General features: G+C 36.9%; 2 protein-coding genes across 3 annotated transcripts; one reads left to right on the top strand and one right to left on the bottom strand.

Annotated features, from left to right (window-relative positions):
* Positions 1 to 1,564: 1,564 nt before the first annotated feature.
* Positions 1,565 to 5,816, top strand: eif4ebp3 (eukaryotic translation initiation factor 4E binding protein 3). 2 transcript variants are annotated; one of them, XM_027153349.2, is made up of 4 exons: positions 1,565 to 1,717; positions 1,791 to 1,933; positions 3,935 to 4,099; positions 5,367 to 5,816. In XM_027153349.2, exons 2-4 carry the CDS (start codon positions 1,801 to 1,803, stop codon positions 5,396 to 5,398), a joined length of 330 nt encoding a protein of 109 aa, XP_027009150.1. In that variant the 5' UTR covers positions 1,565 to 1,717; positions 1,791 to 1,800; the 3' UTR covers positions 5,399 to 5,816. The 2 variants fall into 2 exon arrangements, with proteins under 2 accessions (XP_027009150.1, XP_047661980.1); XM_047806024.1 differs by having other exon boundaries at positions 1,601 to 1,933.
* Positions 5,817 to 10,418: 4,602 nt separating this feature from the next.
* On the bottom strand, positions 10,419 to 12,430 carry tmsb (thymosin, beta). The gene is made up of 3 exons (XM_027153468.2): positions 12,282 to 12,430; positions 11,735 to 11,836; positions 10,419 to 10,643 (listed from the first exon to the last, which is right to left on the bottom strand). Exons 2-3 carry the CDS (start codon positions 11,832 to 11,834, stop codon positions 10,609 to 10,611), a joined length of 135 nt encoding a protein of 44 aa, XP_027009269.1. The 5' UTR covers positions 11,835 to 11,836; positions 12,282 to 12,430; the 3' UTR covers positions 10,419 to 10,608.
* Between the last annotated feature and the right edge of the window lie 1,835 nt (positions 12,431 to 14,265).

Genomic DNA, 14,265 nt, shown 5'->3' with positions numbered 1-14,265 from the left:
AACATCCACAACTGTGAAAGATCAGATTACTTAGTTTTCTCTTTATTTATATTTTTTCTGTCATCTTTACTAGAAAAATGATTACATGTGGAATTGAGAGAGCAGATTTAAATTAGCGAATACAGTGTTCATCAACGAAGAACCAGCAAGCTGAGACCATCTAAGAAGAAAACACAAACTATTGATGGTACACAGAAATGAAATGTCACTGTTTTACACAATCACTATGGTCTGGCTGCAAATTGGCTGCTTAGATAGCTGAGTGCTGTTACTGTGTTTTTCCACTTTTTATTTATAACCACAACATAATACAACATTGTTTTATCGTGTCAGTCTATCCTGTTCTGATGACTGACCATTGTTTAGTCAACCTTTATGAAACATTCTACAAAAGGTGAAGCAAGAAGAGCGAGAGCGAGCGAGCAGGAGAGAAAGCAGAGATTATTATTATTATCATCATTGGAGTATTAAAGGCATTATGAGGTCACAACTATTAAAGAAAATAGTTTTCTGAAGTTGTAATGAATGTGACTTGTTCTATTTCATGAAGCTCCCATACTTTTTTAATCCAGGCATTGTATGAAGGAGAGTCAGGTTTTAACGATTTGCATGTCATGCATTTGATAGCTGCAGCAAGTAGAATTTGTAGTATATTTTGGTATTATATTTTGGCTCTACCCGCAAAGCTGCCTGGATGCACACCTAGATTTCTTTAAGGTCATCAGTGTTTTTCACTTTTACGTATTTTAAAAAAAATAAAAAAATCACTTTATTAGTGCATAGCTCAGTGCATAGCTCCAGGATGAAATCTAAAAGACAGCGAGGGGATTTATGGGTACGAGTTGTGTGCTGTAGTTCATTAAAGATCACCCTTAATTCAAGGATACTTTTGATTCAGAAATACAGTGACCTCAAATCATAGCACCATGAAACTTCATCCTGGGACCTTTGACCATAAACCGACCTTGGACACAACCATAGATGACCCTGTGCTCTGGTTTAACGGTTTAAGTGATGTGCATTGTTCCATACTATACATGTGTGTATAATGCACATCACTTAAACCTTGAAGCCAGAGCACAAGGTCAGCTATGGTTCAGTGTCCCAGGGTAGTTAATGGTCAACGGTCCCAGGATGAAGTTTGACCATTAACCACCCAGGGACACCACTATAGCTGACCCTGTGCTCTGGCTTCACGGTTTAAGTGATGTGCATTATACCATGCAGTACATGTGTGTATAATATCAATAAAGCTGTCTTTTAATGGCTGCAAATAGAGCAGCAGATCTTTTGGTTTATGTTTAACCCAGAAATAATGCCATCATCTCAACTAATGTGTGTTTTGTTATTTATTGTATAGGAATAAAAGCTCCATATAATCCTGCATATTTAACTATTTCAATAGTGGGAATAGATTCATGACATATCTGATCTGAGGGGATTAGTGAGACACGTACTGGACACGATACGAAACAGCAGGAAACCATAACGTGACGCTGTTTCACAACTCAAGGCACGGGACTCGAGCTCATTAGTTTGGTTTTGTACCAAATCACGTGTCAAAACATTGCCTCATCGTTAGGCTCCGCCTTTCAACCCGGTGTTCAATTGCGCAGGCGCAGGCTGGAGAGAGCGCTGTGCGTTTTTGGAACACAGCACGAAGGTTATCACGCCGCTCCTGGAACTCGGGGAATAATTCATAAACAACGGGAAAGAGGTCGGAAAACAAACTGTTTAGCCTGTCGGTTTTAAGAGTTACCCACTAGGCCTAATTTAGTCTGCTTTGTCAGGGTGGAAATCATGTCGACTAGCTGTGACGCGTCGTCGAGCTGCCCGATTCCCAGACGCGCGTCTCAACCGCAGTGCTTTGCTTCTCTGCCCGGGTCCTACAGCCAGACCCCCGGCGGCACAGTCTTCTCCACCACCCCTGGAGGCAAGTAGCCATTCTGAGCTGATGTCTGTATTTCTTCTGAGGTTTATTTTGTCATCTAAAACAATAATAATAAACAGTTACCTGTGTGCGCTTTATGGATTCGGACGTAGCCAAATAAATCGCCAAGAAGTCAGTGCGCGCTCCCGAGGACGAAGTTCACGTGGGAGGTATTTAAACTCTCTAAGAATAAATGTTTTAAAAAAGGATAAGACTGAGAAACCTGGAAAAGGGGATTTAAAAACACGTTTTCATGCTCTATACACTGTCCTTTTCAAGATACTGTGAAAAGTGTTCAATTTCTTTGACCTAATTTTATTATAACAATTCTATAAAAATACCATTTCTAAATTTTGTACAAGAAATCATTTTAAAGGTGCAAGTGAACAGTGTTTTTTGCAATGTAGAAGACATTTATCTCTCACTCACACACACACACACACACACACACACACCGCCCCCCATTTCACTTCTCTTTTTGTCCTGTTATGATTTCACTGACATAACCTTACTCTTAGTGCAAGTTTAAAAAACATGACCTAAAAACAAGAAAATGCTTCAAAAATGTGTCGATTTTAGAATAACTAGTGTATAATGTAAAAATATTTACCTGATAAACTAAACAAACACCATCACTGAATGTTCAGAACTATTTGCACTACACACACACATACACACACGTCTACACATTTCATAGACTACAACCTTAATAGTTAATTATTCCCATCTACAATCTATGTAGAAGACATTGAATGTTCAAAAATTTCAAATTATGTAAACTTAACTATTACTGTAACTATACTTTACTGTAAACTTTAATGTTTAAACTTAATTTCGTTGTACCCTGTTCAATGACGATAAAGTATCTATCTCTATCTATCTATCTAAATGTAAATAGGAAGATTTGGTGTGTTTTTAGCTTTTATTTTTATTTCAATTCCTTCTAAAAGTTTTCTTTCCCTTGTTTTGTTATTTCCTGGACCAGCTTTCAGACTGCCTGAGTCTCAGAACTTTAATCATGCAATGTATCCTGATGAGTATCTCTGATGAATTCAGAATTCAGCATAACTCTTCGTACTGTTGCTAAGTGACATCTGCTCGGACTTGCTTGGTATGGTTTGTAAAGCTGATGATGAATCTTCAATCTTAGTAATAACATTCAGAGAAATCACTTCATCTTTAAACCCTTAAAATATCAGAGAAGTCTTATTGCAAAGTATAGGATGACGTGTACATATTCCCAAGATCATGAACGTCAAAGGAAACAAAAAGTCTGCTATTGGTTTGGAAATTGCATGTTTAGATATTTAAATCCTGAAGTCTGTTTTTGAATTGTCTGCCGTCAGATCGAACACACTACACTACACTGAACAAATAGAAAAATGAGGCTTCAACTAAATAAATGTACTGTATGATTAAATAATAAATTAGATCTAGCATCTTAAATAATTAGCTTTGGCTTGAAAGTCTTTAATATTTAAATTTTATTTCTTTTCAAGTCTAACTTCTTTAGATCGCTAGAACCTTCTGTTTTCCCTCAAATTTATTCTAAGAAGTGGTTCATATTTATGGCGGCTTTACTGCATCTAAACAACGCCGTTGGAGAGCATGTGCTTATCTACTATTAGCCAATGAGTAAGATATTACTAAGGCCCCTAATATCTGTTGCGGTTCTTACTGTTTAAGGCAGCACAGATCAGATAAACAGAAACACCAAGTCTTTAAATCTCTTTTGCACAGCACCCCAATGAGTCCTTCTCTCTCTGATTACCACATCAGCCGTTCCGCATGTCTTGAGCAACGTGTTTTTCTATTTCCTTCAGAGGAAGTGCAGTCATTTGGAAGGCTAGTGAAATGCAAATCAAGGCCAAGCACTTTGTCAGCTCTAGACTACATAATTATATTTGGCTCGATCTTCCACATATTCAAATAAGAAGCATTTCTGCATGATGCATGCTGGCCTTCTTTTGAATACTCAAACAGCTTTTTTTTTTGTTGTTGCAGGGACCAGAATCATCTACGATAGGGATTTTCTCCTGGAATGCCGCAACTCACCGATCGCACGGACTCCTCCGTGCTGTCTGCCTCACATTCCTGGCGTCACCATGCTGTCCGCACACCCACTGGACAAGCTGTTGGAGCAGGACGAGGTCCGTAAAAGCCTCCACAGTGAGTCAATTTTTTTTTATACCTGTATTCATTCAGAATAAGTATTTGGATTCCTCATTCTGTATACCTGTTGTTGAACTTGATATATTTTTGAGTCAGAATGTCTATTTAAGCCTAATCTGAATCATCTTGCATTTGATGTATTGCTGCGATTACTGTGGAAAGTTTTTTGCAAATAATTATTTACTTTGTGCTCCACACTAATTAAGGGCAATTGATGAACGTGATTTTTATGTATTATTATTATTATTTTTATTATTATTATTATTATAGATTTTTTATAAAGCCTTATGATGAGACAGACTTGAGGAAAATAGTTGTCATTTGATCCACTTCTGTTTTATACATTAAAACTTTTGTGCTGTGCTCAAACTTCTGACTTTGTGTCTACCATCTTCACATATCTCTAAACAGACAAATCTTTGAATAACTCCAAAACAAATGACAAAAATACGCAAATGTGCATTAAATTGAATAATTGTATAGCACTCGCCATTAGACCTGGATAATTAATGTGTCAATAAAATGTGGACCTATCCTGCCAAAAAGCTACACAACTACTGTGTGTTTAAAAAAAAAAGTCATTGTTCCTGCTATTTCCTTTCCTGTGTGGTCACTTGCGAATTTTTGATTTCTGCCCTTTTCCACATACATGCACATGATTGGCTAGTTTCCCTGTGATTGACATGGGAGAGTGTGCGTGCTCCGCCCACCCATAGAACATGACAGATTTCACCAGGATTTGAACATGTGGTCTCCTGACTATGAGGCCAATAATGTTCTATTGGGTGTCAAAAGGAAAGTGTATTTAGTTCTTATATATATAAATTTAATGTGAGCAGTAAGAAGTTAACAAGAAAGTCAGTGAAAGTATTCAATTTCAACACTATGATCGAGTTTTAATAACTTAGGCCTCCAACATAAGTGAGTTTGGAGTAAATGAAACTTGTTCATCGCTAACACACTCTAGCAGCGATTATACAGTTTTGTGCCTCCTAAATTGCCCTTATTACACATCCAGCTTTCTGTTAGAGGTCGGCATTTACCACTGTTTACTTCCTCTTCTTGTTGCTCACTTCTCTTAATGTTAAGGTCACCTTTCGTGAAGACTTGATAAGCGTTTCATGAGAAAAGCAAACACAACTACATGTGATCTCTCGGCACGTTGGTTTCTATAACTTTACTGTGTACTATACACCACATGCAGAGCATGACTCATACAGAGAGGTCACTGGCTCTAATCTCACCCTACTTTCTCTCTCTACAGCTGATGACAATCAGTTTGTCCTGGACATCTGAGAGCGCGGTATGGCTCCTGTGGAGAAGCTATATGTTGCGCTCCTGATCTGAGAAACCACAGGATTCTTCGTTTGTTAAACACCCATGCTGTGCTTTATTGAAAAATGAAACACTATGACACGAAGTTACTAAGTTTCCCGGTTAGGGTTTGAATTTGATAACTTAATTTACCATGATGCACAATTTTGCTTTATGTTGTTACAACTTTGAATCATTCTGTCTATCGTTCAGATGAATGTAACTATCTTTTATAATGGATTATTTTTCCAATAAAGATTTTTATACTGGTTCTCCAATGGGTTAAAGTTGGGAGATAAAACCCTGTTAGGGTGACTATTCAGTACCTCATTTTGTGGAAACTTTCTGTATTGACTAATTTTCTGTTGTATTTTAAATAAAACCTGAAAAACAAACCACAGTTCTTGTCAATAGATTTTATGTTTAAACCCTTGTGTGTGTAGCCTGAAGTGTGTGAGATGGTTTCTCATGTGATCCTCTCAAGATGCACTGGGACACTAGCTGATTGTTTTTAATAGCTACTCTGCCTTCCCCATGATTTCAATGTGTAACAGGACAAGGCTGTTCTGTCTGAAGAAGCGTGAAGGAAAAGTGCAAACCGAACTATCAGCATCGTCATACTGGCTCATCGCAGCATTACATGGTCAGGACTCATGATCTCTCTTTATGGAGTAGACTGACTTGTCTATTGGTCTGTATGCAATACAGCTGCCCTATTAATGGCTTCTGCATGTTATAGTGGATTTGGCTTGGAGTACATTTGTTAGTCTAGTTTCTATGCTATCCAGGTTTTCCTTGAACCCGGTATAGCAGATTGGATGGATGGATGTTAACCTGTTGGGCCTATTTTTGAGCCTCTTGCTTTGAAAGCATCTACTCTTTTGCGATCTGCTATCAAAGTAGTAACAGTAAACAGTGTTTATTTTAATTTTAGTTTTAGCCACAACTTTAAACAGACATGTAAATGTAGGTATAGATTTAGATGTTTTTACCCGTACTGGTTTTATTTGCACTGGCGGTCGAGCACAGCACAACCCATTAAAAAAAATAAACTCTTGGAAAGATCTCATACTCTGTCCTGCTCAGACAAACACAAAAGGATTCCTTTATTTATACAACATTTTCAACATTATCGTCTTACTGATAATGAAGTTTATACACTTTTTTTAAACTTGTTGCATTTGCAAGTGTCTGTTTTATGCCACATTTATTTTCTTTGCTGCATGTGATGTCAGATCATTTTGAAAACCTGTTCCTTCAACACAAAGAAGATATTCACAGTCCTTGAACTTCAAACAGTCAAATCCACACCATTTGAAAAAATACAAACAATGGTGCTTACATTATTCAAGAAAATTGGCTGAGATTTGAAGCTTCAAATAGAAGGAAAGTTGCTTTCCAGGCCAGAAAACAATTTACTTGTTTACAGGGGCAATGCACATTAAAAAAAATGGCTGTAAATCTGCCAGAATTAGCCAAAAAGGCTATTTTTTCATCTGCAGACCCATGACCAAATGATAAAAAGTCTGAGTCTGGCTCGAAAACAGAGCACCTTACACACATTTAACACAAATTACTAAAATTAATAAAAAAAGATCTCAAACTAAAATGCAATAATAGGAAATTAACTAAACTAAATATTACATTGAGCTACACATACAGGAAAGAGAGATATGGTGACAGGACAAAGCAAATAGCCAATAACAAGAAGACAATTTAGTATTAATAAATTGACACTGAGGTATTAATAATATTACATTATTGTTATGTAGACTAGAAATACTTTGGAAATAAAACCGTACATTTAATTTGTTTTTCCAGAAACTGATTTTCATGCACAAAGGTCTCTAAAGTTTAAACAGAATGTTACACAAATTACATCCAGTTAATGGTACAGTAGATCTGGGTGGAAACACATTGTTGATGAGAGAGCGGAGGAGAATTGATGGACTATATATGGGGTGATATTAACTCAAATAAGCACTCACTCTTTACAACCGTGGCGAGCAGCAAAGCGTCTCAAAACACACAACAAACCTAACAGGATTATAATAGTCAGACTTTTGTCAACACACAAATGGTCAGCACTTTTCTACCAGCAACCGTGTAAATCATTTTTAGAGACACTTTTATTTTTTTTTTAAACTTCTTGTTAACTAATGTTAAAGGCATGACATTACAAATCACACTGCTTTTAAAGAATATTTATTGTGCATGGGAGTACATTTTGTAGTAAAGACTGCAGCAGGTCTAAGTTCAGCTAGAATTTCAGTTGCCTCCTCGGTGACAGAATAACAAGTGAAAAATGTAAAAAGGACACCGCATTCATTATTACAATGTTCTGTCCTTTTCTGGGAACAGACCACCTGTTACTCTGAAAGTCTGGAACACTGCAAGGACAGCGTGTAATCGTGTGTGTTTGTGTAAGTGCATATGTTTTTAATGCTGGCCTTCAACTACAATGTATCTTAAATAAAATACTGACCTTAGCCAATCCATTTCATTTCACTTTGCTTTGCATTTCTTGAGTTCTGTGTCATTTCGTTTCTATTTAAAATATGACCTGAGCACATTCTATTGAATAAAAAGTTTTATAACTGCTCATGTTTGGAGTAGATCCATAGTCTGTCCTGACAACAATGGGATGAAGGCAGGAATACACACACACACACACACGCCACCGTGCTGCCCCTAGATCAACTATTTTATTCAGAACACCAGGGTATTATAGCAAGCATTAATAAGCGATACAATTGTTGATTATTTTCTTGATAAATGCAACATGTACTGAGAGTTTGTTCCCTTTCTTTTGTATTGTATATGCATGTACAGTACGTTTGCCCAATGAACCGCAACTCTGATCTGAACTGAAACAGGCATCTGCAGAGTTTATTTTTTCCCTGGCCCACTGATTTGGGGTTTGGTTCAAAATCATCTGAAACCTTTTGTTACATCCTCATTGCATCATATACTCATAGTGTTTTTAAGATGTGACCCAGCAGGATCCGGTGCAGTGACTCAAGTATGTCACGTACTTTTCTAAGGTCAAGTGACCCAAGATAGATTGCTTTGACAGTTGTGAGCTTTGCTTTGAGCACATTCCCAGGTTTAAAGCCACTGGAACCATTGAATATACACAAAACCATTGAACTTCAGTGTGTCCACTGGTCAGGAATTGAATTCAATTTAGAATATGAAATAATACAACCACTTCCACATATCTGATTTCAACACTGTGTTTGTGAACATACATACTATCAGGTGTGCATTTGTTTCTGTTTACCCCAAGCAGTATACAAGTTCAGTTCAATGAAGGAATGTGACAGCCCCACATACCAACACCAGCATCAGATTTCCCCTCAGACACAACGACAAGACTGAAGCTCAAGTGCACAAATTATTACCCTCTCTACCACACAGAGCAAAACCTATTATATACTCACCCTGGCATATGCTGTTTATTTATTTGTTTATTTATTTATTGTTGGTTGGTTGGTTGGTAGGTTGGTTGTATGTAGAAATGATGCACCTACATTTCGTCAATAAAAAGTTGCACCAATGGGGTTTCTGGGTGGAAAAAAATAGAATCTTCATGACAATGACATTTCACAAAAAACAGATCATATACAGTGGTGTGAAAAAGTGTTTGCCCCTTCCTGTGTTTTTTTTTTTTTTTTTTTTAAATATTAGTCAAAGATAACACAAGTAAACACAACATGCAGTTTTTAAATAAAGGTTTTTATTATTAAGGGAAAACAAAATCCAAACCCACATTGGTTCGTGTGAACAAGTGTTTCTAAAACATAACATAACTGTGGTTTATCACACCTGCATTCAATTTCTCTAGCCAACCACAGGACTGATTACTGCCACACCTGTTCGCAATCAAGAAATCACTTAAATAAGACCTGACTGACAAAGTGAAGTAAACCAAAAGATCCTCAAAAGCTACACATCATGCTGAAATCCAAAGGAATTCAGGAACAAATGAGAAAGCATGTAATGGAGATATATAAGTCTGGAAACGAGGGGGACACGGTGGCTTAGTGGTTAGCACGTGTTGCCTCACACCTCCAGGGTTGGGGGTTCGATTCCCGCTCCGCCTTGTGTGTGTGGAGTTCGCATGTTCTCCCCGTGCCTCGGGGGTTTACTCCGGTTTCCTCCCCCGGTGCATGGTAGGTTGATTGTCATCTCTGGAAAATTGTCCGTGGTGTGTGTGTGTGTGTGTGTGTGTGTGTGTGTGTGTGTGTGTGTGTGTGTGTGTGTGTGTGTGTGTGTGTGTGTGTGTGTGCGCCCTGCGATGGGTTGGCACTCCGTCCAGGGTGTATCCTGCCTTGATGCCCGATGACCCCACCAAAAGACCCCACAACATCCAAAGAACTGCAGGCCTTACTTGCCTCAGGTAAGTTCAGGGTTCATGACTCCACCATAAGAAGAAGCAATCTGTTTACTTTTTTTTTTTTTTTTTTGAGAGGTAAGAGGAGACCCCTGAAGAAACCCAGATGGACATTGGGAGAAGATGCAAAACTCCAAACACACAGTACTCTAGATTAGAACCTGGAGTTGTGAGATTGCGGCATCACCTGCTTTGACACCCTGCTCTCCAATTTGTGTGTTATTTCATCCAAACTGAGAAGGAATAATCCAAACTCTAGCATTCGGTTGAAGATTAAGGGCTAAAGCAGCAGCTCTCAGGGAAGCTTCCTGTCACTGCCCCTGAACCAGGGGATTTTTATTCTTTTCATTTATTAAACTGATATTTCTTTTAAATCATCGTAAAATTTAGTCCTATTTTAAACTCGTTAAATATCTCAAAAGGCATTGCTAGCTGTAACTTTCATCTCCCAAGTATCTTCGCTCAGTATTCATACAAATACCACGAGTTTATACTGCCATCATGCGGTCATAAGAAATACTGCAGGATTTTACAGGCAATGTGATTTAAAATAACTTTGATATTCACCATTAAAAAATAACTACAGGTTATAACACATTTTTTTTAAAATTTGTTTTTATTATTTTAAAGACAACTCGTACATTCACCAAAAAGTTCTATATAAAAAAAGAAATCATTGAAATATGAAAAATAAATGTGGTTACATGAGTTAAATCAGTTTCAAACTAACGAAGGTGTGTATTGATTGCTGCATATGTCTTTATTTCTTCAGCCTTGAACTTATTCATGCCTGCTCTCAGGACGATGATTCTCTCCTCTCCTGTTCGATAGCTACAGAATAAGGAAACAAGAAAAAAAACAAGCTCACATGTATATATTTTTTGGCATCATTCAGTGAATTTGCAAAAGAGTCGACTCTTTAGCCCGACTCTTTCATGCGAACATTGTGAGATACGAGTCATTTTCTTCTTGCTCATAATCATACCCCCCCCCCCACATCATATGATGGCAATGAAGCTTTAAATATATAAAATTTAAAATATATTTGGAATGCTTTTTTTTAACGTGTAAATTCATCCTCGTTTTCCTGGGCAATGTGTTCGCGTTAAGAATCGGAAGAGTCGAGTGATGAGATGAGTCAAGTAAAAATATGACTCATCCAATAGATCAGGAATTCTTATTACTGTGCAAAAGTACAATTTAAGTTAGAAAATGGAGCTGCACGAAGTGATTTGAATGAAAATACAGTTAACCCTGTATTTGTCTGGTATATTTTATGAAACTCTATGGATGAAAGTTATTACAATGTTTTTTTTTTATTGACATTAGTGAACAGAGAAGTTTTCAAAAAAGAATGATTCAGTGAAATAAAATCCTACTTAAATTTTACAGTAACCCATAAAATATTTCGCAAAATGCACAAGGAAAATATTCTCGTTTGGATGCTAGCTCCTATCCATACCTCTTATCTGATGAAACTGAATGACGTGGTTTTGGGTATGTGGAAACTTGTGTACACAAGCACCATTTCTTTAATGATTATCTTAACATAATAGAAACTAGTATACATCTTGACGTAGGTGAATATGTTTGGAGCTTGTGCAGAAATGTGAGGAAGCAGCAGCTGGGTGAATGATCTCATTTCACATGTGACTTGAGCAGCAGCTGTGGATTTTCACTGCGTATTGATGCCACACAGCTGATTAGATTAGAAATGACCCATGGGTAACAGAACCAACTGTCATGTCCATTTTGCATTTCTATTTTAACACCATGAGTCGGCAATCTTGTCGTACAAGGTATTTCTATGCCCTGTTACTTTGTCCTCTTTTATATGGAACTGAAATGTACTTCTAAGGTCTAAGATCTGAATGTCATTTGAAAGTGTGTGACTATTTGTTAGTGCACAAATGGAGACTCACCTTCCTTTGTTGGTAAAGGATTCTTTTCTTGGGTTTGCGTCTTCTTCAGTTTTGTTTTGTCGAAGCTTGTGATTTCCATCATGTTGGGTTTGTCGGCCATGACTGCGATGACAAAACAGAATCGATGCCTCCATCATTTATATAATATCATTTACATACACTCACGTAATTTCATCTGATTAATCTGTCTAATCAAACACAAACACGCACAGTCAACACATTAGAGATGGTGTAGTTATCATTTGACAAAGATGCATGTTTCTAATTATGTACAACAATAGAATAAAAAAGTGAATGAATAAAAACTTTTATAAATAAGAGAGTGGATTAAAAATGTAAGAGAGACAGATTTACCAAACACATGTACAGATCATATACTTGTACTGACTCCTTCATTGATTCCCCTTTGTTCTTCCTCACGTCAATTAACCAGCTTCAACTCGCCTTTCCAAGTCAATTCTTATTCTCTCTTCTTTATTTGAACCATTATTACCATACTAAAAGCAATGCAATATAAAATCACAGACTATAATAGATTATGTCTTACCAGGATAAGGGTGTGTCAGCTGTGAAGGCTGCAGTCAGTCTGTGAAGGCTGGTAAGATGAGCCTGCTTTTGTGTGTGTGGATGGGACTGGGAGGGGATTTCCCATTAGCCCTGGCCCTATCTGTATCTTCATTCCTGAACTGATGCCATCAAATATTCATGACTCTAAAAAAAGAAAGAAATCTGAATGTGATTTTTTTGATGCAGCACAGAATGGTATTAAATTTTTTCCTGCATAAATTGCAAAATGACATTGTGGTAAACAAATGAATTCCAGTTTGGGTTCAGTTCAAGCCTTGGGAAAGCAATTGATTAATTTTATGTTTTTATCTGTATCTTCATGAATCTACCATGTTTTCTGTCAAGACACCGTTACATAGTGTTGATTAGCTAGCTCTTGACTAAATGCTATATTTGGGATTTGAAACAGTGTGGTATTTGTCTTTTTTAAAAAAGATTCAGTAAATTCTTATTTAAACCCTCAACAAGTAAAGTCCAAAGTGGAATGACATGGCTTAATTTTAATGCAAGACCCTTAACCTTCTCTGCTGCAGGGACTTTCAACTTCCTATCAACCTATCAAAATATGTGAAGAGAGAATTTCACTGTGCTGTAATGCATGGGACAAATATTGTGTATATACTTCTTCTTCAAAATGGAGATAATTGTAAAATGAGAAAATAAATAAATCCCCCTACATTCCTTTAATCACAAACAGACTCACTCAGATAAATCATCCTTGTTGTTTGCTACTTTGTTTTGTTGCTACAAGGCAAAAGTTGCTAATAAGTTTAAGGGCAGCAGGTTTGCATCATGCTAAGTGTACAGCAGAATCAACACACTGAAACTATGTCTATAATCTGGAAAATAGACAAGATTGACACTACATAACAGAACATAAAAAATAAAGTTATTAAAACAGTAATAAAGCCAAAATCAGTAGTAGTTGCAATCACTTCCTTAGCACTGACACGTCTCTGACATAGGGTGTGACTCGAAGCTTAAATATAGAAGGATATAAAATAATAGGCTGACACATCCTTCCTTAGCTGACACGTCTCTGACATAGAGTGTGACTCGAAGCTTAAATATAGAATGATGTAAAATAATAGCTAGAAGCTTAGCATTTGAGCTTCAATGCAAAAAATAAAGAAGTAATCTTTAAGCTTTATCAAACCTCTCTTAGCTCAGTGACTATGCTTTCCTTTGGGAAAATTTGGTGAATTTAATATTTGGGCTAAATTATTATTCCTGTATTACATTGTACACAATTCTGACATAAAAGAACAAAAACTAGTATCACTTGGTAAACAGCCAACATTAAGATATGACTCCTAATATTTAGATTTCCTCATCTAAATCTGAACTGGACTCACAGCTGTGTTACCAGCTGTGAAATTTGATGTGTTATCCAATAAATAGTTGTAATTCTAGGTCCTGGTCATGTCTCTGAGACAATAGAGAAGGGTGTGGTGTGTGTCAGATGATCTTAAGGTCTTGAGAAAGCAGTTGATCACTGAACACATGGCACAGGAACGTCCATATGGGGAGGGGGTAACTGAAAGCCTATCAATATCACCCAGCTGCCCTTGCTAAGAGTCATGATATGGGAAGCTTTTGGGTGGGGACTGACCTTAACCTTGTGCTTAACCATGTTTCATCATGCATCAGGCTGTAGAGACTGTCAGTTGTTAGCTGTCTACTGGGATTTTTCCCCTCACCCCACTACATACATTTTAATATTAGACTTCATTTTCATTTCATTTTTTCTATTTAATTTTCTAAATTACTTGTCAAGCGGACAGCTGACCAAAAAACAAAAGAAACAAACAAAAACAAAACACAACAAAACAAAAAAAACACATTTAAGGGTGATTTTAACAATTTTAACAATTTAATTTTCTTCTCCACTTCTATTTTATAGCTATTGGGTTATTTTGTCCTGCTAGATTTTCTGTCTAGTCTTTTAAGAAGCTTTTAATGAC

The sequence above is a fragment of the Tachysurus fulvidraco genome, chromosome 21 (assembly GCF_022655615.1).
Source record: "Tachysurus fulvidraco isolate hzauxx_2018 chromosome 21, HZAU_PFXX_2.0, whole genome shotgun sequence".
NCBI lineage: Eukaryota > Metazoa > Chordata > Actinopteri > Siluriformes > Bagridae > Tachysurus > Tachysurus fulvidraco.
The sequence above is the reverse complement of the archived record's forward strand: the minus strand, read 5'-3'. Positions and strand labels throughout refer to the sequence as shown.